The following is a 25,187-nucleotide window of genomic DNA, read 5'->3' on the forward strand; positions in this document are numbered from 1 at the left end:
AATGGGGGTGGGAGTCTATAAAAGTTCTCTTATTGCTTTGATTTTCTTAGTTGAAAATTATATTTCAGGCAACTCTAATAAATAACACAAAAAAGTAGAAACTACTGGTCTACAATAATTTGTCGTACTTGACCCATTCATATTAAATCATCTTCTCCTAAAGATGATCATCTGTTTTTACAAATAGCCAGGTGAGGAAAATCTAAGTATCTGCTCAACACATACAAGGTTCACCAACGAACATATATAATACACGGGAAAAACTGACAACAGTTAATCAGATTTACTTTTATGCCCTGGTAGAAGGCTCATTTATATGATGATAAATCACTTACTTCAAGTTTCAGATTATAGAATAATGACCATCAGTTTTCCCTCTAAGAAAAAGGAGAATGCTAAAATTTCACAAGTAAAAGTGAAATGCACCTTTCACAAGAGGAGACTTTGAGTTTGTGTGGAGAAACACAAATTTTTCAAGGGCACTTACCAACAGTGGTCACAGGAGGCTGGGAAGGGTACTGGGAACTTGTTGTGGCAGGATATGGACCACCAGGTGGGTAAGGACAACCTGGGTAACCACTAAAGAAAAGAACAAAAAATATTAAACCTTAAGATTACCCAACACTATAGTATTTTTAAGGACCCCATTCAGGAATTTAAGCTTGATATATGCTTGTTTTACCAGTTATTGAATTTATAGTTTTAGAGTTACAGGTATTTATTCAAGTAAAGTTCTATGGAAATTCCATTAATGACACTGAATTTACTAGTCTATAGGGAAATACTATTTAATTTTCACCTGTGGCTCGTTGGTAACCTTTGCAAATATCTCATCTGAAAATACTCCTCCTTAAGTAGTTTTAAAAATTTTTTCTTCTCACTCTATGGATAATTTGTGTTATTCTTACATTTATATCAATGCCAGAAGGAACTTTCCTTAGAGGTATTCTCCTCTAATCTCCTATCCAAAACCTCTTATCTACAAATATCATTGACAACATACCTGACAAATGGTCATCTTTCTCTATTGAACACTAAACATCATTTTAATATAACTTCTAAATAATAGTCTAAATTTGCATTTAGGAAGACTACTTGAGTATCTGAAGACTCCAAACACTCAAATATTTGAAAACTTCTAACATTTTTCCTTAGTCTCTTCTTTAGGTTAAATGTTCTTAATTCCTTCAGCCATCCTTCACAGGACATGAGCTTCATTATCTAACCATTTTCCTCTGAATGCTCACTAGTTTATCAGTGTTTCCCTTATAATACAGAAAAGTAAAAAAGGATGATTACTAGCTTCCTGTTAGTTGGACAATAAATCTTGATTAATTCTACTTTAGCTACAATTGTCAGGTTTATGATATCTGCAATTCTGATCAACATGCCTTCTATAAGTCCATTAAAATTACTGATTAAAAAGTGCTAGCCCACAGCCCTGGAGCAAAAGCTCTTTCCAAGTTCATGGTCAGTAACCCTTTTTTCAGTGCAGTGGTTCGAAGACTGCCCTATTTGTACTACCAGCTCACACTTTATAACTTGTCCCCAATAAAAAAATTTTACATGTGACTTGCTGACTAGTCAATGTAATCATGGCACTCTCTTATCTATCAGTTTAAAAGCAAAATCCAAAAGGAAAAATGTTAAGCATTTCTGTTCATAGTGGACACATGCTGGAGGCTACTGAACAGTACTATTATTTCTAGTCTCTTTAGTAATCCATGCTATAATGTTGTAAGGAAATACCATCAATCTTACTGAAATTTCTGAATCTACCTTTTTGAAAACTGGGATAACTGCTCTTTTCTGGAGTTTATCCCATTTTGCATACCTTTTCAAAGACAATCTGATCATATTGCTGAATTTTTCAGTAACTTGGTATAAAACTCTTCTAGGCCTACAGATACTAACTTCAGAGAACTCTCTGTTTATTTAATTTGTTCAATTTCCCCTTCATGGTTATTTTCCATGTTGAGGGTTAATAATTTTTCTTAAGTAAACAAATAATTGGGTGGTACAATTTCTGATTCTTGCAGATTATTAATCAATTTGTGCTACATAGCAAATCTTTTTCAAAGAGATTTTTTTTTACACTGGTCAAGTGAAGCAGTGGGAGTCAAGGAGCTTTTTGACCTAAGTGTTTTTGAAAAGAATTTTCCTATACTCTTATTTTCCTGTTTCTTTATGTACCCCTTCAAAATTTACTATTTATTGTATTCAAGGTACTGTTTCTACATGCTTGAGGTAAGAACTAAGATATGAATCCATCTCTCTCCCATGAAAGCTATTAATTAAAACAGGGCAAGATCCCTGTAAACGATCCTGATAGAAGGAAATAACAAATGCTAAATAAAAGTTCAGGAGATACACAGTAGAAAATATCGGTTAGAGATCAGGGAAGGTTTTGGGAGATCTGGACTACCTATGAAAGTTGTACCTTCATTCTCTTCAATTCTCCTACCCATAACCCTATTTTTTCCAGCCACACTAGAATGTTCCTTATTCTCTCCTGGAATTTTTCTGGCTTTCGCAACTTTGCTCACATAAAATGACTGAGCTGGGCTTGGCAACTGGCAAGTTTCCTCTCAGTTATAAACTGTCATGACTCTTTGCTGCTCCCTTAATGTCTAATTTTTTTTTTAAGGTCATCTTCATAAACCAGCTCTTTCAACTAAGAAGTTATCTCTAAGCTCTCACCTCCAAACCAGATGTGACCTCTCCTTTAGAGCTCTGTTTATTCATTACAGCACTTACATTTTCTGTCTTTTCTGGTATCAGCAACTGTTTCCTAATAACCTTAATACATGCTTGGTAGTACATATACCAAAACCGGAACAATCACTCTGATATACCTTTTAGTTTCCTTGTGTACATGCTGCAGGTGCCACAGAAAACTTTTGAAAGATCTTAACATTTGGAAGTGAACTTAAAAGTCATCTAGTCCAACTTTCTATAGCAACAAGAGACTATCATCATAAAAGTTTTAAGATAAAGAATCTTCTCTTATTTATTAATTCTACTGATTAATTCATTCTACTTTGGGATGAAAGAAGAGGAGAAAGGTTCCGAGGCTCTTCTGCCAAGACCTTTTATATACAGAAAGATACAGATGGCAATTTAAATAGTTACCTTTTAACAACTTATCAGCATGTTATGTTTTGAGAGTAAAGATTTTAAAAGAAAAAAGCATTATATCTCTGGGACACTTTTATGGTTATCTAAGACAAGTAAGTAAGATTTACATTTCTGTCAGTATTTTCAGCCTTCATTTTTACCTACAAGTCTCTCTTAAATGGCTTTATTGTTTATAAAGGCTTGTAATTTTAAGGCTTCAGACAGGATTCCATTTCTAGAATTTAATCAGAAAATTTACGGCCTCAAGAAAACCAAAACTTATAACCTGCTTATATATTACTATCATAGAAATCGTTCCCTATTGTCCCTTACAGATGTTCTTCTAGTCTCTGCTTACCTATCTAAAGTAACAGAATGCTTACCACCTTTTAAAGCTGGTCCCTCAAATTAAGAAAGGCCCAGAAAAGAAATAAGTTTGCTAAATTAACATTCAAGATCCTGGATATTATATATGTACATACACATATTTATCTATGACAGGTATTCAGGAAATCTGGCAGCATTTATCTGTGAGGATTATGACTGGGTTATATGAAGCTAAGAAGAGTTAGCAGAGTTAAAATTTTCTTGTTAATTGTTAGAGCAGCTACAAGTCTCATCTTGGCATCAGTATATGCCAATTTTGCATTTTAAATTGGCCCAATGACCACCTTTAAAAAGTACGTCTGGATTACCACTGACACAAGTACATATTTCAAACATAGGTTAAATAATTATTTCTCATTGACTTTTTAGTATGTGTTATCTATAGACTGATTTCAATATTAATTTACCTGTGTTATTACTAAATGGATAATAAAGGTTGATAGTACATGTGGTCTATGAACTGAATAAATATGGGACAAGTCTGACCACATGATATGAACCATTAAATGGTTCCCTGTAATTTAAAGAAAAGATAAGGTGGGGTTTTTTTTTAAGAGTATAAAAATAATTTTCTCCTTGGCTGAATTCATTATAAGTAGTATTCCATTAACTTTTCAGCTATCTGCACTGGATATATAAAGTTCTTAAAAGGGAAGCAGCAAGGATTTTAAGGTCCAAAACCAATAAAGGTCACTGTCATTACCAACCCCCCATCCCTTTCCTCTCTGTCAAGAAAATGGAGCTGCATTTCTCTAGATTGGAAAAAACTCCTTTCAAACTATATACGCATACCATAAAATTCTACTAATAAACCAAGTTTTACCTTTCGTTAAATTACAACTAAATTTATTTTAATGCCCTAGTTAGTAAATTATTTTGATTCTAGATCTAATAGTAGAATTTCTAATAAAATTATTCAAAAGATAGGTTTTCATTACCTGGGATTGGGAGGGTATCCAGATGGGTATGCAGAGATTCCACTTGGCATGCCTGGCATGTAGGAAGCTAAAAACAATTTTTTTACATTTTAAGAATAACATGCATAGTCCTGAGTAAGCTGGCTATTGAATAAGATATACCACACTGTCAAACCACAGCAAAATTTTATACAGTTAAAGAATCCAAAGCTCAGCACCAAAACAAAACACCCCACCTTCACATATTCTCAAATCATTAAACATGAGTCACAACAACACTCATGACAATCCCAACAAGGAATAACTGGCAAACTGGTCAACCTGGTCAGGGGTAAAAGTTCTCAAGGAGTCAATAACCTGAGACAAGAGCTGGTTTAACTTGGAATTTAGAGAAGGTAATTCTGACCTTGTCTGGTGCAAGGTCAGTTTCTTAGAAAGTGACCTCTTTATTATACCTAAGAAGTCTTTTAATATTTCTTTTAGGACTATATGTTGACCAATTAGCACAGCTGGTTTTGTTGGCTTGTTTGAAGACTTTAAAAGACTTTAAATTACTATGAGAAGTCCTATACAAAGCTTATGTTCATCTAGACAGGTTAAAAATACAAAACAAAAGCCTGGAAATACTAGGGAGAAAAAAGATTACAATGCAGTAAGCTTAAAGAATGCTTTATATATTCTTCAAAGAGAACACGAATGACATAGAACTAAGATCAGTGGTGCCAAGAGGCTAATCAACATAGAGGAAGAAAATGAAAAGAAGTTAATTTTGGCCTAACTGGACTTGTTCTCAGAATCAGTTTTTCCTCAGCGAAACTTTTTTCACTGAATACAATGATGAATTAGCCCTTAATCCAATCAATAAATATTTCAGTGCCTTCTATGTGACAGGGGGATTTGCTGACCAAAAAAAAAAAAGAAAAGAGAAAAAAAGAAAAAGAATCCTTGGCCTCAAGTTGCTTAGAGTTTAGCTGGGGAGATAAACAAACAAGGAATAATGCAGAGTGATAAGTGCTGTGACAGGGTAAGTACAGGGTAAGGGTAAGTTAAGTGCTTTATATGAGATCATCCAGGAAAGGAAGCTCATCTAAATCTAGCAGGTGGGGGTAAACAAACATGATCTAGTAGAGGATGGATACATGAAGGTTTGAAGACAAGAGAGGTGGTGCCTTCTAGAGCACAGAATGCAAGTGGGTGGGAGAAGTATGCTGGGCTCAGATCAAAAAGGGCCTTAGAAGCCTTTACCAGCATTGTTGAGCATATATCTCCAAGCCCCAGTGTTCACAATCTTCTTGTTAGGATGAATCTATAGATGTCATAAGTAAATTTCTTAAGTATAATGAAGTTTGGATGATGTTTAACAATAATAACTCAAAAAGGAAAAACACTCTCAAAATATCACAACTGCTAGATTCCATAAAACATTGTTTCTTCCCAGGCACAAAGCACAGTTGAACATCCTTATGAAAAGATGAGGTCACTATTAAGTGTCAGCAACATACACAGTTAATTACCACCCTCCCATGCTAGTTTCTCTCTCATACATACAAACCACCACCTCATATTTATAAGCAATTTCCTCATAATTATAAGTGATTTTTTATTTCTAAGATTCTGAAAAGCTAATAATTCCACTAAAGCCTCCAAGTTTTAATTTTGGGAAACAACAAATTCTTTTGGCAAGTCTTTTGACAAGATTGTCAAGGAAGCAGATAATATGGTGAAGTAATTTTAGAGTTAGAATAAAATGGGATACAATATATACTCCTAATACATGGGTTACTGTGAGGATTAAATGAGAATGTTATACGAAATACTTAGCTTTGACTCATAATTACCACTCAATAAATGTTGATTATTACTTTTAGTTGTCAAAAAATGAGGTGTAACTGTTTTTTGTTTTGTTTTCAGACAGAGTCTCACTCCGTTGCCTGGGCTAGAGTGCCGTGGCGTCAGCCTAGCTCACAGCAACCTCAAACTCCTGGGCTCAAGCAGTGCTCCAGCCTCAGCCTCCTGAGTAGCTGGGACTACAGGTATACGCCACCACACCGGCTAATTTTTTGTTTTTCCTATTTAGTTGCCCGGCTAATTTCTTTCTATTTTTAGTGGAGATGGGGTCTTGCCCTTGCTGAGGCTGGTCTTGAACTCCTGACCTCAAGCAATTCTTCTGCCTCGGCCTCCCAGAGTGCTAGGATTATAGGTGTGAGCCACCACACCTGGCCTATAACTGTTTTTTATGTGACTCAGCTAGCTCAGAAGCCATCCTAGGAGGTCAAAATGTTTTGAGTCATGATAATAATAATAGAAGTGTATACAGATATATTTTTTCTTTTTCTTGGGGGAGGGGACAGAGTCATGCTCTGCCACCCCAGCTAGAGTAGAGTGGTGTCATCATAGCTCACTGCAACCTCTAACTCCTGGGCTCAAGCGATTCTTCTACCTCAGCCTCTCAATTAGTTGGTACTACAGGTACACACCACTACGCCTGGATAATTTTTCTATTTTTTATTTGTTGTAGAGACAGGGTCTTGCTGTTGCTCAGGCTGGTCTTGAACTCCTGGCCTCTAGCGATCCTCCTGCCTTGGCCTCCGAAAGTGCTAGGATTACAGGCATGAGCCACCATACCTGGCCAAAGTGTATAATTTTTCAACTGTAAGATAATATTTATTTAAGTACATATCCAAATTTTTGGATTATTTCTTGGTGTATGGGGAGGATGGAATTCAAGCCTCCATTTCTTTAGTTATATTTAAGAATGTAGTATATTGGCTAAATGTATGAAATGTATTAAAACGGGAATGGCTGGGCAATAAATTGGTCTCTTTCAGTAATTTACTTAAATTTGTTCTATAGTGTTTAAGGTGACTTACAGTGAGTACAAAATTGAACAGCAATAGTGACAATAGTGTGCTCTCTTTTCAAAATACTGTACTTCCAATGTCAATGTAAAACGGGAAGAAATTTAGGAAAAAAATGTTTAGGAGAATACCTAAATTTCTGAAAAGGGTTACCTTGGTCCTAAGTGGTCGCTGACTGTATTTTCTGAGTAAATAAACAAAAGTAATGAGACTAGGAAAGATCTGGTATTTCAAACTTAAGCAAGATTCTCCACTCTTAGGCACTAGAGTCAACAGAATTTATTAAGATGAAGACAAATTTCTGTTTCAAAAGAATCACCAGTGTTTTTATTAAAAGAGATGCTAACCCTAAAACCAAACTTACTCTGGGAAGGTAGGGAAGGAAAGAGAAATGCGTTCAAAAAGTTCCTTCTGCTAGATTCCCATTCAGCTTGTAAGTTAAGATGTTCCTCAAGAAAGAATGGTTAAAAAGGAACAATACAATTTTCAGCAGAAGAAAAAATGAAAGCTCACGTAATCTGTCTTATAAGTAACTTTGGTTAATTATAATCTTGAATAAAATTTACAAAAAAAATCACTGCTCAAAACACAATCAAATCAATACAGATTTAGTCAAGTCAAAATAAGTAAGTACAACCAACTCTGAATTATTCAGGGTGATTTTAAAGTATCAGTAAGAATTACTCAAAAATATAGAGATAATGTATATTAATTAGGGGAGAACTGATATTGTCTCCATGCCCCCACCACTCCACACAAGGTAAAATCAGGAATTGGCTGTACTAAAGAGAAGAAAGCTGGGAGCTAGATGTCCAATTGTGTATACCCAGAATAGCTGGCATGTGAATGATTTAGTTGATCTTATAATTAACCTTATCTACAACATTGATCCTGGAGCTGCAAAGGGAAAGGAAAGGTCAGACTACCTTTCAAGTCATATCTGCTCACAAGCTGATCAAATGACGCTATTCTGAAGCATGCATAATTTTAAAAATTCTAGCTCTATTCCAGCATTCTTTCTTCCCCGTTTTGAAATCCAGCACACCCATACGTAGATTTCTACCCACAAATGGAAGCCCAAATGCCAGTCTTTGGTGGGAATCTGTACATGCAGATGAGGGGCCTCAGAATACCTCCAAAAAATTCACTAACTTGATAAGCTAAAAAGCAAAGTGAACTCATTAAAAATAATTTTTGTAAGACTTTGTTTACATGAGTTTTAAAATCACATCTTGATTCTACTTACTATTTGGTGGCCCTGTTGCCTGGTATGGTGGATAGGATGCTGAAGTAGTAGGACGAGAGAAGACTGGAGGTTCATCTCCAAATACCACAATCATGACCTGAATAAGCCCCAATAAGTCTGACTGTGGCTAAAAAAAAAAAAAATGAAAACAAATTCAAGTCAGCTACAGAATCATTTTTCAGCAAAAAGGAAAAGTTTGGCCATTTCTCATTAGTTTTCAACTCAGCTTGACAATATTCTTTGTAGGACCTCATCATAAAAATTCCATTTAATAAAACTTATTTTGATAAAGTTGAGTAGTTTTAAAGTTGAGTCTTTTTTGCAACAAGGCTCTTGCTTCATGGATATAAAAACAGCACTAGTCAAAGCAGCATATTGCAAAATTCAGATAGTACTGACCTTCTTTTGATTCTACAGAGTTAACCAACCTATTTTATTGCCAATGGACAATTTAAATATACTGGTACAAATTTAAGGATGGACAGAAGCAGCAGTCACACTATTATTTAAGGCCTTTATTTTTATTTTTCTGAGACAGGGCCCCACTCTGTTATCCAGGTTAGAGTGCAGTAGCATCATCAAAGCTCACTGCAACTTCCAACTCCTGGGCTCAAGCCATCTTCTTGCCTCAGCCTTCCCAACAGCTGGGACTACAGGCATGTGCCACCATGTTCAGCCAATTTTTTGTAGAGACAGGGTCTCCCCTACATTGCTCAGGCTGGTCCCAAACTTCTGGCCTCAAGCAATCTTCCACCTTAGCTTTCCAAAGTGCAGGGATCATAGGCATGAGACACCACGCCCGGCTCAATAATTTTAAACTGTATGCTGGACATTGTTCATGAAAAATTATAGAGCATCTATACATTATCTCCCTCCAGCAAGGGTTCATCCTATCCTGTGGCAGACAGATACACTGAGAATCAGCTCAGTAAAATTAGGGACTGAGCTAACTCAAGGCTAGGTTTTTGTTTTGTTTTGTTTTGAGACAGAGTCTCACTCTGTTGCCCGGGCTAGAGTGCCATGGCATCAGCCTAGCTCACAGCAACCTCAAATCCTGGGCTCAAGCAATCCTTCTGCCTCAGCCTCCCGAGTAGCTGGGACTACAGGTATGCGCCACCATGCCCGGCTAATTTTTTCTATTTATATTTTTAGTCGTCCAGCTAATTTCTTTCTATTTTTTTTTTTTTTTTTAGTAGAGATGGGGTCTTGCTCTTGCTCAGGCTGGTCTCAAACTCCTGAGCTCAAACGATCCACCTGCCTCGGCCTCCCAGAGTGCTAGGATTACAGGCGTGAGCCACTGCGCCCGGCCAAGGCTGGGTTTTTGCAAGGCTCATTATCTCTCTGTATTCTCCCTCCTGAGAGTATTCCTCCATTGGTGCCAACTAAGATCTTAGGATGTTTACTTTTACCCCTGTTCCTTGGTAACGTTCTGACCAATTTCCTCTTCAACCTGAGACTGCTGAAAATTTGGTTGTGTTTTTCAGCAGCTTTCTGTTTAGCATTTTAGCATCTTGTCTTTGAAGCTTAAGAATTCAGCATATCTCTTAAGGTAGGGAAACTCAGAGTATCTGACGTATTTCTGTGTGGCTTCCTTTTCTCCCAAATCTCAGATCTTAAAGTCCCGGCTACGTTGGTAGATAGAACTGACACTTTTGTCTTTTCAGCGCTGTGAGATTACTAGAAATCTGCAGGCTTCCCTGCCTGTTAGCTAAGGCCCTCAGCCCAGATTCCCAGTCTCTCACCCTGCATCAAGAATCAGTCAGTACCCCTGAGGAAAAGTTTTTGGCAGAATGTTGGCTCATCTCTTTGCTATTCCCTTCTCTATAGAATCTTGGCCCTTTAAGTCTTGACTGTCTCAAGAGCTTTCCAAAGCCTACCAACAGGTATTGTTTGCATTTTCTCTGCCTTTTCTAGTTATTTTAGTAGGAACACTAGTCTGCCACAGTTACATCATCAAAGGCAGGAAAAGAAGTTCCCTACTATTATTCTTGACAGGAATGCTTAAAGTAATGAGATTTGAGTTCTACAAATGTATCTTCCACCACTGGGATAGTATTTTTTAAATGCATTTCCCACTGCGTGAATCCTGTCTACTTTTAAAGGTTCAACTCAAGCAAATAAAAGTGAATATGAGTATGCTGTAAATTATAAAGCTCGATGCAAATCTAAGATATATTTCTTTTAGAGAGCCTTTTCTAATTACCCTCAACTCAGTGATCAGTCCATTATCTGAACTTATCTTTCCTTAGAATCTTCCTTGAGTGTTAACAAAAAGCAGGGGCTATGGAGTGAAATATATAAAATACACCTAATTCACAAAACACTATTGATACTTACATGTTTCCATTCATGTAGGTAAGGAAGATATATCTTCCCATTTGCGTCAACATGCTTTCCTGTTTTAATAGTCATTGAACTAGTAGGCTTAACAAAACAGATAGGGGGATTATATGGGTATGTGTCCAGCAGCCATAGGCATATTGGAATATTATATGTATTACCTGAGAAAGAAAGAGAAACTTGTTACTCTATTTTTATTATTTTTCAATTAATAGCTTAATAGGTAAGGAAGAGAGAGCTGCAACTAAGCAACACGTAAAAAAACCAAAACAAATATTGCATGTTTCAAGGTTCTATTTAAGATCAGTTTCTTAAATTTTTAGTTTGTAAAATATATCAGCAGTACAAAGAAGCTAACTGATCAGTACTTTGCCAGTACCTGGTTGCTGCTATAAAACATTCTTTATGAATTATCTTTTGACTCAATCTATTATTTGCTACTTGACTCGTCATTTCAGTTAATAAGGCTTGCTGGCAAGGGAAACGGGAAGGAAGAACATGGATTAAGGTGCCGTATCAGAAAAATGGTACAGTAAGCTAGACTTGAAATTCCCTTGCCAAAAGCCAGACTATAAAACCCAATCCAACTGTCAAACATATGTTGATTGGTGTCCACATTGTAATCAATGCATATGGCGTTTTCAGTGGTAGTTATTCAAAATCAATGTTGTCATCCCCTTCTCTTTGCTTTATGTAATAGCATCTGTCTCAGTTGAGAAATCTGACTATACATAGTCAAATTAAACAGTGTTTCAAAGGATCCAATACATTTAATGTATTAAACATAAATCATAGCCATTTCTTACTATGCTCAAAGACCAAAGTCCCAAATAACTATTTCAATCACCTAACATAATTCAGATACATTTTTTCCCCTTAGAAACAGTTTCACTACATATAAGTATGTATACATAAATCTCACTTAAAGACATTAGATATCTGTGGGACTTTGGATTGTTTTTAAACACAAATTACTTCTACAATGAACAATAAGAAAAGCACCAATAGAATATATGCCAATACATAAAACATATTTCCACCAGCCAGGATTCTCTGATTTATGAAAATGAAGAACTTCCCAGAATAACTTAGGCTTATGGACTCTACCCTGTGAACAATGGTTGAGGGAACAGAGAAGGTTTATACACACACAGCTCCCCATATCTGTTTCCCTTACCAGAATTTATTTCCTGGGGGCAAAGGCAAAGTCAATAATCTTGAATTTCACTCAGTTGTCCCAAAATTTATCATACTTGCTTTATACAATGCTGATGCTCAATTAAGTGTTTTTCCCTCTGCCTGGAACATGCATCCTATCATGAATGGTTGACTCATCCTTTAATAGCAAGCTCAAATGTCACTTCCTCTGTGATAGTCCCATGTGACCTTGTTCTCCTTTGCAATCTCATAGCACCTGTTCATTTTATCATTCTATAGCAGCTGTAGAATAGTGTAAACATCTGTTTAATCCTTCTGCTTCCCCTATTACTGGGAGTTCCTCCAGAAAAGACACATCCTTTATTAATCTTTGTATCTATAACCCCTATCCCTATTGCCTCATGCATAGCAGGAACTGTGTGAAATCAGTGGGTAAGTTACAGGGACATAGGTCTTAGTCACAAGGAATAATTAACAAACAGAGCTGTACAAAAACAAAATGGTCTCTTATGAAACTGAATCCTTATCACTGTAAGTATTTCAGCAGGGGGTGGATGACTGGCTGAAAGAGATGTAATTATCTATCATCAGCATTATCACCAACATCATAACCATAAATAATAGCGACACTTAATTGTCTCATTATTATATATTAGGCTCTGTGCCAAGTCCTTTACATACATTATCTCCATGAATTCTCATCTCCCCTGAGTTAGGTAATCTTATCCAAATGTTACAGATGCTTATCTTTAACATGTTACCAAACTGGTAAGATTACAGTATAAGAACTCAAACCTAGCTCTGTCCTGACTTTAAAGCTTCTATCTTAGGTTCCCATTGTTAGAAAAGTCTGAATGGTGTGGTAGGCTGAACTAGGAGGCAGCTAAGATCCCTTTCTAGTTCTAAGATTTTATGATTTTATGAAACATTAAATTCCCCCAGTGTACTTAGGCACTTATTTGTTGATACATCTTGGTAAGGAAGTTTTAAAAAGCTGAAAATGGTAGGTGCTGCTGCCAAACAAAGTTCAATTAGAAGTAAAAATCTCTGTATTATCATGAAAAAGCCATGAGAGAGTAGGTTTAATTTTCTTGTAACTCTTTGCCAACTTATTTATCACATAATCAAAATGCATCTATACTGGAAACATAAATAACATAAGACATTTACCTCTATAAGGCACAGGAATTGTTCCAGTGAGGTTCATTAATTCCCTGGAACTGCCATCATTAAAAACTGAAAGGAAAACAATCATAAGCATTTTTAGAGAGGCTCCCATGTAAGTTATTCTTTCAGAAATATTGGTTAAAAGTCATTATTATCCTTGAAAGGGCCAACTTGTTAATGTATCATCCATTCTGCCCAATAACAAAGAATACTTTGTTGATTCACTCAATAGGATCAGCTTTTGAATGAGTAAAGAAAAGATGCTTTAATTACAGTCACACTGAAGCTATATGGTTTTTAGCCTGTTGCTCCTAGGCTACAAACCTGTTCTATATGTTACCATAGTGAATACTGGAGGCTGTTATAATACAATGATAAGTATTTGTATATACAAACATAGAAAAGGTAATGTGTTGACATACAATGTTATGACAGCTACATATGTCACTAGGTGATAGATTTTTCAGCTCTATTATAATCTTATGGGACCACCATCATATATGCTGTCACTGACCAAAATATTATATGGAACGTGACTGGAGTACTCGGAAAAATGAATGTGAGTGCTAGGATCCCAGTATATATGAGCTCCTGGTCCTCAACTAACATGATTATAAAACTGTTTAAAAATCACTATCAAATGAGACCATACTAAATGTTAACTGAGTATCATTATATTTTAGAAATCCCCAGATGTTTATCCTCACTGTCATTCTCAATCCCAATGCAGTATTAATGCACAATTATTTTTATTTTTATTTTTTAGAGATGGGGGTCTTGTTACATTGCCCAGTCTGGACTTCAACTCCTGGGCTCAAGTGATCCTCTCACCTCAGTATCCTGAGTAGTCAGTATTAAAAATAAAAAAAGAAATCTTTTCGTAAAGATAGATGTTTTCTTTTAATATCAATTGCTCATGCCACACACTTTTTCTATCTATAATTGATCTATAATTGTGTATGTGCCCTAATACACAATTAAAATAATTGCCTACTTAATTCTATCATTTTAAAATGTGCCCTAATTGGGCAATCAATTTAATTAAGGGACATATTTTGTATTACCTGGACTGCTATTATTTGTAAGAATGATTTGGAATTAACACTGTATCACATAGGGAAAAGGCTGTAATGCGTAGTATGAGAACATAGAACTACAGTCATGCACAGTATAATGATGTTTTGGTCAATTACAGATTGCAAACATGACAGCAGTCCCGTAAGATTATAATGCCATTTTTACTGTATCTTTTCTGTGTTTAGATATGCAAACACCATTGTGTTACAACTGCCTGCAGTGCTCAGTAAAGTAACATGCTGTACATCCTAGGTGTATCGTAGGCTATACCACCTAGGTTTATGTAAGTGTTATACACTCTATGTATGATGTCCTCACAATGATGAAATCACCTAAGATGCACTTTTCAGACCATATCCCTGTTGTTAAGTGACACATGAGTATAATTGTTGACCTGGGTTCTTTTACTAACATTAACAATTGTAAACTGTACTACAAATTATTCTGATTTTGTGCATTTTTTTTTTAAAACGCCTTATATAAATTTGGGACTTTGTTTACTCTAAAAGTATTTTTGTTGTTGTTGAGACAAGGTCTCACTGTATTGCCCAGGCTAACGTGTACTGGCATCATTAGAGCTCACTGTAACCTCAAATTCCTGGGTTGAAGCAATCCTCCTGCCTCAGCATCCTGAGTAGCTTGAGACTACAGGTGCATGCCACCACGTCTGGCTAAATTTTTATTTTTTGTAGAGATGGGGTCTTGCTCTTGCTCAGGCTGGTCTCAAACTCCTGGCCTCAAGCAATCCTCCCACCTTGGCCTCTCAAAGTGCTAGGAGTACAGGCATGAACCACCACGCCTGGCCATCTAAAAGCATGTTGATAACAATGGTTTACACTTGGTCCTGCCATATAAAGCTATTATGTAGCTATACAAATTATGGTTGATGATGTTGGAGTCCTTATCAGTTTTGATCAATATATTTATTCTTTTACATGCAATAAAACCTAGACACTTAAAGTTCTAGCCCCAGTCATTTTTCTCTCCATAGAAGCCATTTTAAAACAAACTTTAATTTTGGTAATATGAAGTTTTTTGTAGTTCAAAATACCATAGTATAGTATGTGGACAGAAATAAGGTGGGTCAAAATGAGGGGGAATTGTGCCCTAGGTTTTGAAGAGGACTTTGGGTTCATGTCTTTATTGTCCAGGAAATACAGAACTGATTGCCCCTCTGTTGCCTCCCACCTCTCTTCACCAGGTTCCTAATGTTTTCAAAGCCATAGGAGTGAGTGAAATTTACAAAGTCTCAGCTACAAAATTCATTTCCTTGCCTTCAGAGCCAAGGGTCTCATAATGGATAGGAAGCAGCATGGGTTTTCCCTTGCCCTGGCACATTAGGTGTTTTCAAGGAGACAGGGTTGAAGAAATTATATTAGGATTAGGTGAGGACAAAAAAGATTATTTTTAAAAAAGGAAAAGTCCAGGTGTTGTCATTTCATATATAAATCCCAGCTTTATTTTGTCTCAGTAAAAAGTAGAGACAAACTGCCACCTGCCTACCCTACAGAATTAAAGACCACATTAAAAAATATTTTCCTCAGTTACAAAACGAAAGGGACAGTCCACAGTATAGTTTTCCAAATATGCTTCTGAGAATATAAATAGATGCTATGGGGGGGGGGGGGAGATTCAGTATTTAAATAACCTTAGAATATACTGTACAATATATTGTCTCCTCTTGATGATATATAACACATTAGCATATTAAAGGCTCTGAGAAATCTTGGTGCAATGAATCCCATTTAATTTTAATTCATAACTGTTCAAACTTAACCACAGAATTCTGTCTCCACTCTCCACTCCCAACAACATTCTTCACAACAGGGGTCTAGAGATAGCACTTTGGGAAATGGACTAAATTATCTTTAACATCTCCTCCTAGGTTTAAATGTGCATAGTTCTATATTAGAATTTTTTAAAAAGAACTTGAAAGAACTAAAGAAATACAGGATGTTACTACGAGAGCTTACAATTTCCTAGCCCCCAACACTTTTACTAGGTGGAGGTTCAGTCCTACAATTGAAAAACCAATAAACTTAAAAGGAAAATGGAAAACCTACAATCATTAACAAAAAGAGTAAACTCAAAGTACAGTAATTAGTATTTTTATTGCATAAACTCACCATATAAATCCAATACAGGTTTGAGATCTTTGTATAGAGTAATAACATTGACAGTTTCACGTACAGTTAGGTCTCTGTATTTGTACTGAAAAGCAAAATCACATGAGAATTTAGTTTAAAACGAACACACACATTTTACTGCTAATTTTCCTAAAATCTTATTTTCTTTATAGCACTCTTCTTAAAAATATAGTGGTTCACTAATCCTTACCATTAATAAAAGCTGGAAAGAACTTCAATAACTTTCTCTCCTGCCACCTATTCGAACCCTTTACTTAAGCTACTCACCTCCATTTTAGCTCTTCTGTCCAACTTACAAGGCCCACCACCAAATCAAATCTTTTTTTAAAAAAGTTTCATTGTATGTTTTATTTTTTTAGAGACAGCGTCTTGCTCTGTCACCCAGGATGAAGTGCAGTAGTACGATCCTAGCTAAATGAATAGCTAAAACTACAGACATGCACCACCATGTTCAGCTAATTTAAAAAATTTTTTGTAGAGACTGGGTCTTGCTATGTTGCCCAGGCTGGTTTTGAACACGTGGCCTCCAGCAATCCTCTTGCCTCAGCTTCCCAAAGCACTGGTATGACCGGTGTAAGCCACAGTTCCCAGCCTCAAATCACAATCATTCTTGAAGACCTAGTCTACAACTCTCTCCCTCTTGTTAATGAATCCTTCTCCGAACTTCCTGTTAGCCTATAATTCTCTCTCCTGTTCCATCAAACTGCCGCATTCACTGTCAGTATCAACTGTTTTGTTACGTATCATTTGCTGTATTGTATTTTTCACCCCACCTTGTACTACTCCAGGCCAGGAGAACTAGCAACGTGGCTTACACACTCTTGGCAGGTGATAAGGAAATCAGGGACCCTCACCTGATCACAATACACTGAAGTTCACTAGTTGACAAGCTCCATCCAGGCACAAACCTTTCAATCAGCTGTTAGTGCTTCTCTCTTAAAAAGGAGCAGTCAGCTATTCCAATAAGAAAGACTCCAATACACAAGCCAGAGGCCAAAATAAACAGAAAAGAAAGAACTAACAAGTAACAGAGGGGTTATGTAAGGAACAGAAGAAAATTTCTAAAAGAATTGGCATTCATAACTTCAAAGAAAAAAAATGATACTGTACCCATAAAACAAGAACATTCAAAGAAGAAGGAACTCTTGAATATAAAAAATGTGAAGGCAAAAACAAAACATTCAATAGAAGAAGCAGAATATAAAGCCAAAGAAACCAACATAAAGAGACAGTGATAGACGATAAGGAAGAAAATACAAGAAAAATTAGGGAATAAATCCCAATCTACTCAAAGGTATCTCTTCAGAATTTCTTGTCCTCTTTTGTCCTGCAGCACCGATTTTTCCATACTACAGGATTAGTCCTATTAGCATACAAACATATTCTTATTTTTCCCCATCTTATTTACACAAACGAACCTGTTCCTGAACTCCCCTGCCCCTCTAGCTACCACCACAAGGCTGCCCACATTGGTTGCCTTTAATTGCTCTCTTCCTATGCTCTTTTTAAAACTGTCTATTATGGAAAATTTCATCTAAAAGTAGACAGAATGGTATAATGAACACCCTATATGCAACTTGAACAATAATCAACTTACAGCCAATTTTATTTATTCTATAACTTCACTCACTTTTCCCTCCTCTTGTATTATTCTGAAACAAATCATTACATTCTATCACATAAACATCTCAGTATCCATCATTAAAAGAACTTTAAAAACTCACAATACTACCACACTAAAATAATCACCTTCCTTAATATCATTAAATTTCCAGTCTGTCATACATTTTTTTTTTTTTGGTTGAGACAGAGTCTCACTTTGTTGCCCAGGCTAGAGTGAGTGCTGTGGCGTCAGCCTAGCTCACAGCAACCTCAGACTCCTCGGCTTAAGCGATCCTACTGCCTCAGCCTCCCGAGTAGCTGGGACTACAGGCATGCGCCACCATGCCCGGCTAATTTTTTCTATATAGATTTTTTAGTTGTCCATATAATGTCTTTCTATTTTTAGTAGAGACGGGGTCTCGCTCAGGCTGGTCTCGAACTCCTGACCTTGAGCGATCCACCCACCTCGGCCTCCCAGAGTGCTAGGATTACAGGCGTGAGCCACCGCGCCCGGCCACATTTTTTTTTTAGTTTGAATCAGGATCCAAGGAAAGTTCATACATTACAATTTGTTAAAATGTCTTTCTTTTATAAATTTTCTCATTTTTAATAGTTTTATTGAGATATAATTTACATACCATATAACTCATACATTTAAAAGGTACGGTTCAATGGTTTTTAGTACATTCATAGCTGTGCAACTACCACAATCAATTTTAGAATGTTTTCATTATCCCAAAAAGAAACACATACCCTGTAGCAATCACCCCCATTCCAACCACCCCTGCCTTCACCCTACCACTAATCTACTGTCTCTATAGATTTGCCTATTCATACAAAATGTGGTCCTTTATGACTAACTTCTTTCACTTAGCATGTTTTCAAGGTTCATCTGTGTTGTAGTGTGTACCAGGATTTCACATCTTTTTGCTGCTGAATAATATGCATTATTTGGATATGCCACATTTTAATCATCTAGTTTAAGTTGACACTCAACTGATGGGCTCATCTTTATTTTTACCCCTTGGAATTTATTTTTTTGAAGAAATCTGTTCATTTGTCCTAAAGAGGCTCCCATGGCTTGGAATTTGGTAATTGTATGCCCTTGGCATGGTTTAATATATATGTTCCTGTGAATTAGTAGTTGGATCTAGAAGTTATGACCTTCTTCATGATTTTAAAAAACATTTTAATATTTTTTCTTCCTCTCTTTCTCTTTGGCAAGATCATCTCACATATGATATTTTTCCATCAGAAAGCACAAAATATCTGGGTGATGTTAGCAACCACTGAGGCTCAATGTTTAGACCCATTCTCTTCAAACCCACTCCAAATAGGCTTTTGTACCCACCGCTTCACTGAAATTGCTCATCAAAGGCACCAATAACTGCCACATAGTATGCAATGGCCAGTCTTCATCTTACTTAACCTATCAGCAGTATTTGACCAAATTGATTCTTTCCTCTTAGAACGCATTCTTGGCTAGGCACAGTGGCTCAAACCTATAATCCCAGCACTTGGGGGGGAGGCTGAGGCAGGAGGATCGCTTGAGCCCAGGAGTTCAAGACCAGCCTGAGCAACAAGCGAGATCCTATCTCTACAAAAAAGTGTAAAAATCAGCCAGGTGTGCTGGCACGTGCCTGTAGTCCTGGCTATTTGGAAGGCTGAATCAGGAGGATTGCTTGAACCCGGGAATGTGAGGTTACATTACAGTGAGCTACGATTAAGCCACTGCACTGCGGCAACAGACAGAGGCTAGACAAAAAACAACCTCAAAAAAGTTCCTCACTTGATTTCTAGGACATCAACACTTGTATTCCTCCGGTCTGTGGCTATGCCTTCTCAGTCTCTTTGCTGGGTTTTTCTCTTCTTCTAACCAATTATTATTGAGCCCTAGGGCTCAGTCCTGGGTCCTCTTCTCTATCTAAACTTACCCCTTTGATGATCTCTCATGGTTTTAAATACCATTTATACGTTGACAACTCCCAATTAAAATTTTCCAGTTTGAATCTCTTCTCTGAATTCCAGAAAATGTATATCCAATTGCCAATTTGACATTTCCACTTGGATTTCTAATGAATGTCAAATTGAACATGACCAAAACTGAACTCCTTAACTTCCCCCTAAATTTACTACTCCTAATGTCTTATACACACACACACACACACACACATCCTTCCAGCTGCCCAGGCCAAAAGCCTTAAAGTTATCCTGATGCCACTTTTCTTCACATCCACAGCAAATATGTCAGAAAATCCTGTTAGCTTTACCTTCAAATTATATCCAGATTCTGATCACTTCTCACTATCTCCAGAGCTACAATCCTGGTCTAAGCCACCAGCACCTCACATCTAGATTACTGCAAGAGCCTTCTTATGCTGTCTCTGCCTCCATTGTTAACCCTCTACAGTCTAGTCTCAACACAGCAGCTACAGTAATACTGTAAACAGTTAAAACAGAGCAATGGCTTCCCGTGTTACCCCAAGTAAATGCCAAGGTCTTTACAATGGCCTGTAAGGCCCTCCAGAATCTCCCACACCACTGATGCTCAATGTCTAGGCCCACACCACCACCTCCCCCTTGCTCACTCCAGTCTAGTCACCCTACCCCTTTGTTGTTCCACTATCATGCACAACAAACTTGTCTTCACAGCCTTTCCATTTTTTTTCCTTCTTCCTGGAATATTCTTAACCCAGATTGTTCCACAGGTTGTTTCTTCACCTCTTTCAGATGAGCTCAAATAGCTCTTTTTAGAAAGACGTTCCTTTACTATCTGATGTAAAATTAGGACCCATCCTATTTTACCCCCCACCCCAGTGCTCTCTAATTCTCTTTCCTGCTTTACTTTTCTCTAAAGCACTTATCTCTTTCTAACATACTACTTAATGTACTTAATTGTTGACTGCCTTCTATGAGATTTTAAATTCCAGAAGCATAGAGTTTTTTGTCTGATTGTTCACTGTTGTATCTCTAGAACCTAAAACAGTGTGAGGTGTACAGCAATCTTTAATGGGTAGCTCTCTTCTACCCATTTAGCAGTGAATCCACCTATAGAAAAGCTGCAGATATATTATGTAAGAATACAAGTGGTAATCTATATAAAAAATCTGAAGTGGAAAGTTATTTGTGTAAAGAAAGATCGACTAACATAGTATTAATATACCTCTGTTATTTGTTAAAATGACAGAGAAGAGTGTTAAACTAAAACGTTTAAGTTGGAAGCTAAGATAACGCTCAAAGGAAAAAAATCATCAGTAATAATATATTAAAAAAAACATAAGGCAGGTGGCCCAGGGTACCACGATGGGTGTGGAGATCCCACAATCATATTAAGAGTAAAGGACAATGACCTTCACCCCCACCATGCGTCCAAGGTCCTGGCTAACAATTTCTACATCAGACCACACCCAAAAGAAAGGATAACACTCCCAGCTAGCCCTTCCTTAGGAGGAAGGAACACCACAAACTGCTCCTATTATCCTACTTACTATTCCTATCCTGTCTATTCATAGGCTGCAGAGAAGAGATTCTGATGCTCAGAACTGTCATAATCACATAAAAGATTCTTAGTTTTCCAGATATTGGGACAAAAACCAAAAGATGGTAGGAAGCCCTCTCCCACCTCTTCACTATCTCCTTTTTTGTTTTTAGGGTAAAAAGAGGTGGGGTGGTGGGGAAGGAAGGTGAAGGAATAAAATACCTTCCAAAGATGCCTTAGTCTTTGATGGCAGGTTCCTCTAGAGTCGCGGTCCCTACCAGTCCATGGCCTATTAGGAACCTGCGCTCATCACCGCCTGAGCTCCGCCTACCCTGCCCCGCCCTCTTCCCCCAACCCGTGGAAAACCTGTCTACCAGGAAACTTAGGAACCCGGTGTGCCAGCGGGCGAGCGGAGCTTCATCTGTATTTACAACCGCTCCCCATTGCTGGTATCACTGCCTGAGCTCCCCCTCCCCGCCACTGTCTTCCACAAAACCGGTCCCTGGTGCCAAAAAGGTTGGGGACCACTGCTCTAGAGGATGCTTAGCAAACTTAATAAGGATTTGAAAAATAAATCAATATTTGGATATTCCTGCCCTTTATATAAATACGTATACATTGAGTAATAAATCTTAATGATTATGGTATCAATTTAAAAATCAAAGATGTCATGGAACAGATACTCTTCAATTACGTAGTATGTAAAACAAGATGCTGTTTTTTTCAAAAATCGATATAAAAATGTTACAAGCGTAGGCCTTTACCTGGGTCATAATTTTCTACAGCTCCCCAAAAACCTCCTCTATAATTAAGGATAACTACTTTATCAAAAGATCAAGACGCCGAGAAGATATGGTTAGACAACCCAGAGGGGCTTTCTTTGGAAAAATGTCACTTTCTCTTTAGAGGTTATTCGCTCTTCAGTCAAGGACTATAGGGACGATTTTACTTTAAAAAGTGCATATAAAAAAAGTTTTATACATAACGGTGTGTTTTGTCAGAAGTTAAAAACCGCTTAAACTGTGGATTGATACCATTGCCAGCAGTATCCAAAGCTATCAACCTGAACTGGAGAAGTCTCAACTCTCAAATCACGTTACATGTATTTTATTCTAATTAGGTTTAGTTAATTACAAAACATAACAAAAGCCATGCCACTCTGGTGTCAGGTGCCACGTTTTAAGTAATTACAAAATAAATCTCGGCTTTAAAATACAAAATGCCTGCTTTAATGAAAAAATACACCGGTCCTGAGCTGTGAAGATAGTAAATTAAACTCAAAGCAAATAAATGCGCGTTATGAGAAGCATACACTTAATAGTAGTTACTCTTAGCAAATCCTCAAACAGTAATGGAATTCTGTTTAATCCAACTGGGGTAGGGAGGGACTGACATTTTAGCTTCAGCTTCTCTAGACGTTTTTACTTATAATTGAGCCAATTCAACCAATAGTTACTGACTTCCCAAGGGTCCGGTATTGCGCTGCGTGGGGAATACAAAACTGAAAAGGCCACAATTTCCGGGAGCCGGCAAGGGAAGGGCGAAGAGGATCCCTAGGTTAGAACAGAGTGGAGGATTGCCTCAGATTAAGAACTAAGTCCAACCCCCTCTTTGTGTTTATAAAAACTAAGAGAGAACTATACTGCCCCGCACACAGATCCAAACTCTGCAGAAGAGAGAAGGGCGGGCGGCTGCAGGTGGCAGGCGGCCTCCGCTCCGCGCCTTTGTTGACTGTAGCCGCCCGCACCTTCCCTGTCCCGGTATAAGGGATTCCAGCACAGGGCAACGGGAGCCTCGGGGAGAAGGGCCGCGCGGGCGGCTGAAGACCGCACGGGGGCTTTCCGCTTGCCCAGGAGGACAGCTGGGCTGGGCCGGGCCGGGCGCGGAAGGGCGCAGTGGGCGCGCTCGGGGACAGCCTTACCTTGGACACCATTTTCTTGAGCTGGCTCTCCGACACCGCCATGACGGCCGCCTCGAGACTCTCGTCCCTGCAGGCAGAGGGTCAGCCACTCCAGGGCTGCCCTAGGCCGCCCCACACAATCGCACACCAAGTGGCCAGCCCCCCACCCCCCCGCCTCAAACAACAGGAAATCTGCACCACGACAGCACTTCCGCTTCCCTTACGTCACTTCCGAGGCCGCCATCCTGCCGAGAAGGGTGGAAACCGTGTGGGGCTGAGGCCCTGCGTGGGGTGGGTTCCGAACGACCCGTCCCTAATGTGCCGGACTCGGCAGGACGAGGAGGGTCTCAAAGATGAGGGCAAGCCTGTTCCGAGGGTCGAAACTCTGGGCCGGGATAAGATTGGCAGGTATTTCACAGCTCCAGTCGCCTTTAGTCTTAAGGAAGCAGCCGAGGGAGGGGAGGAAGGAAGCACGAAGGGTTCGTCCTAATCACTGATTCATCAAGTGGGAGGGCACCGAACTGGCTGAGAACTGTTCTGCAGCTGACTTGCCCTTGTGATAATAGTAGGCACGTGCACTTCTAACTCGGGCTTAAGTTCTTTCCAACCCTAAGATGGGAGGCTTGCATTGGATAATGCCCAGGGTTTCTCTGATTATCAGGTGTGTTTGTTTTGGGTTGTTGTTGGTGGTGGTAAAGTTTAAAAGTCCTTCGTACTTTGTTCGCAAGGGCAAAGTGTAGAGCCCTTATTCCTCAGGAAGCCAGACAGTAATTTCTTCTCTAGGATATCTTTCCCTAAGTCAGAATTTCTTCTCTGTGGCCACACATAAATGACAATGCAAGCTGCATACTACTTTGCGCTGTTTGTATACTAGCCTGTCCACTGACAAAGTCCCAAGTCCTTCGGGGCAGGCTTATCTTCACATCTTCATGGCCTTGTACAATGCAAGAATAGGTACTCGATCTTAATCGAATTTCTACTTCCCAAAAAAGTTTTTCATGGTGACTTGTGTTAGTCATCTTTATTCTATATCATTGCCAGCTTTATATAGGCACACTATCATTCAGGGTATCGTAAAGCTTGGGTTTGATGATGTAAAGTATGATAGTTTGGATGGTTTTAGTATAGTGCTAATCAGAACAAGGCTGTGTATTGATTCCCTTCTAAGTTGGCATCTAAGTGAAGGTCACATACACAGAGGGCCTAATTAAGAGTATGTGGAAGCATCATTATAAATTGTTGCCAATACACACACAAATAAAGGCTATCCCAATAGGTACCGTTATTTTTGGATAACCTTACATTCGTTAAGCATACAGCTCCAGTGAAACCAAACTAGAGGTCAGTCTAATCCTTCCACTGCACCTGCTGTTTTATGTCACTTAAAAACAACGTGGCTTTCAAACTGTTGTTAAAGCCACAGCTTAATCAAGAGTACCTTTAGAGCAACTCTGCTTTCATGAATTGGAGGAGTGCCAGGTAACATATTATTTAAAAAATTTTCTTGCTAAAAATAAATTTTAAAAGTTTTGAGAACAATTGATAAAATATCTTTGCACTTGAGCCACTTAAAAACAAAGTATCTAAATATCCTGGGTGCTGTATGAATTATATGAAAAAATTTTCCTCCTTCATCAGAATAAATTTCCTTCCACTTAATAAATCAAGCATCGCCTGGTGATTTTAAAATCAAAGCTTATTTTATTCATTATTCTTGATATTTAAGGAAAACAATGTAAATTGGAAAATAAAAATTTATCTTCTGCTATAACATCAAGAAAGCATTTTAATCC

General features: G+C 37.9%; 1 protein-coding gene across 1 annotated transcript in view; it reads right to left on the bottom strand.

Moving 5' to 3' along the window:
- Positions 1-23,598, bottom strand: part of TSG101 (tumor susceptibility 101) — a 35,797-nt gene extending 12,199 nt beyond the window's left edge. Inside the window, exons 1-7 of the mRNA XM_069469677.1 lie at positions 23,416-23,598; positions 16,394-16,478; positions 13,194-13,259; positions 10,863-11,026; positions 8,526-8,652; positions 4,443-4,509; positions 488-579 (exon numbers count right to left, since the gene is read on the bottom strand). Coding sequence (XP_069325778.1) covers positions 488-579; positions 4,443-4,509; positions 8,526-8,652; positions 10,863-11,026; positions 13,194-13,259; positions 16,394-16,478; positions 23,416-23,457 — 643 coding nt within the window. The 5' untranslated portion in view covers positions 23,458-23,598. The remainder of the gene's footprint in view (positions 1-487; positions 580-4,442; positions 4,510-8,525; positions 8,653-10,862; positions 11,027-13,193; positions 13,260-16,393; positions 16,479-23,415) is intronic.
- Positions 23,599-25,187: the final 1,589 nt, after the last annotated feature.

Source organism: Eulemur rufifrons, chromosome 6, assembly GCF_041146395.1.
Source record: "Eulemur rufifrons isolate Redbay chromosome 6, OSU_ERuf_1, whole genome shotgun sequence".
In the NCBI taxonomy this organism is placed as follows: Eukaryota; Metazoa; Chordata; class Mammalia; order Primates; family Lemuridae; genus Eulemur; species Eulemur rufifrons.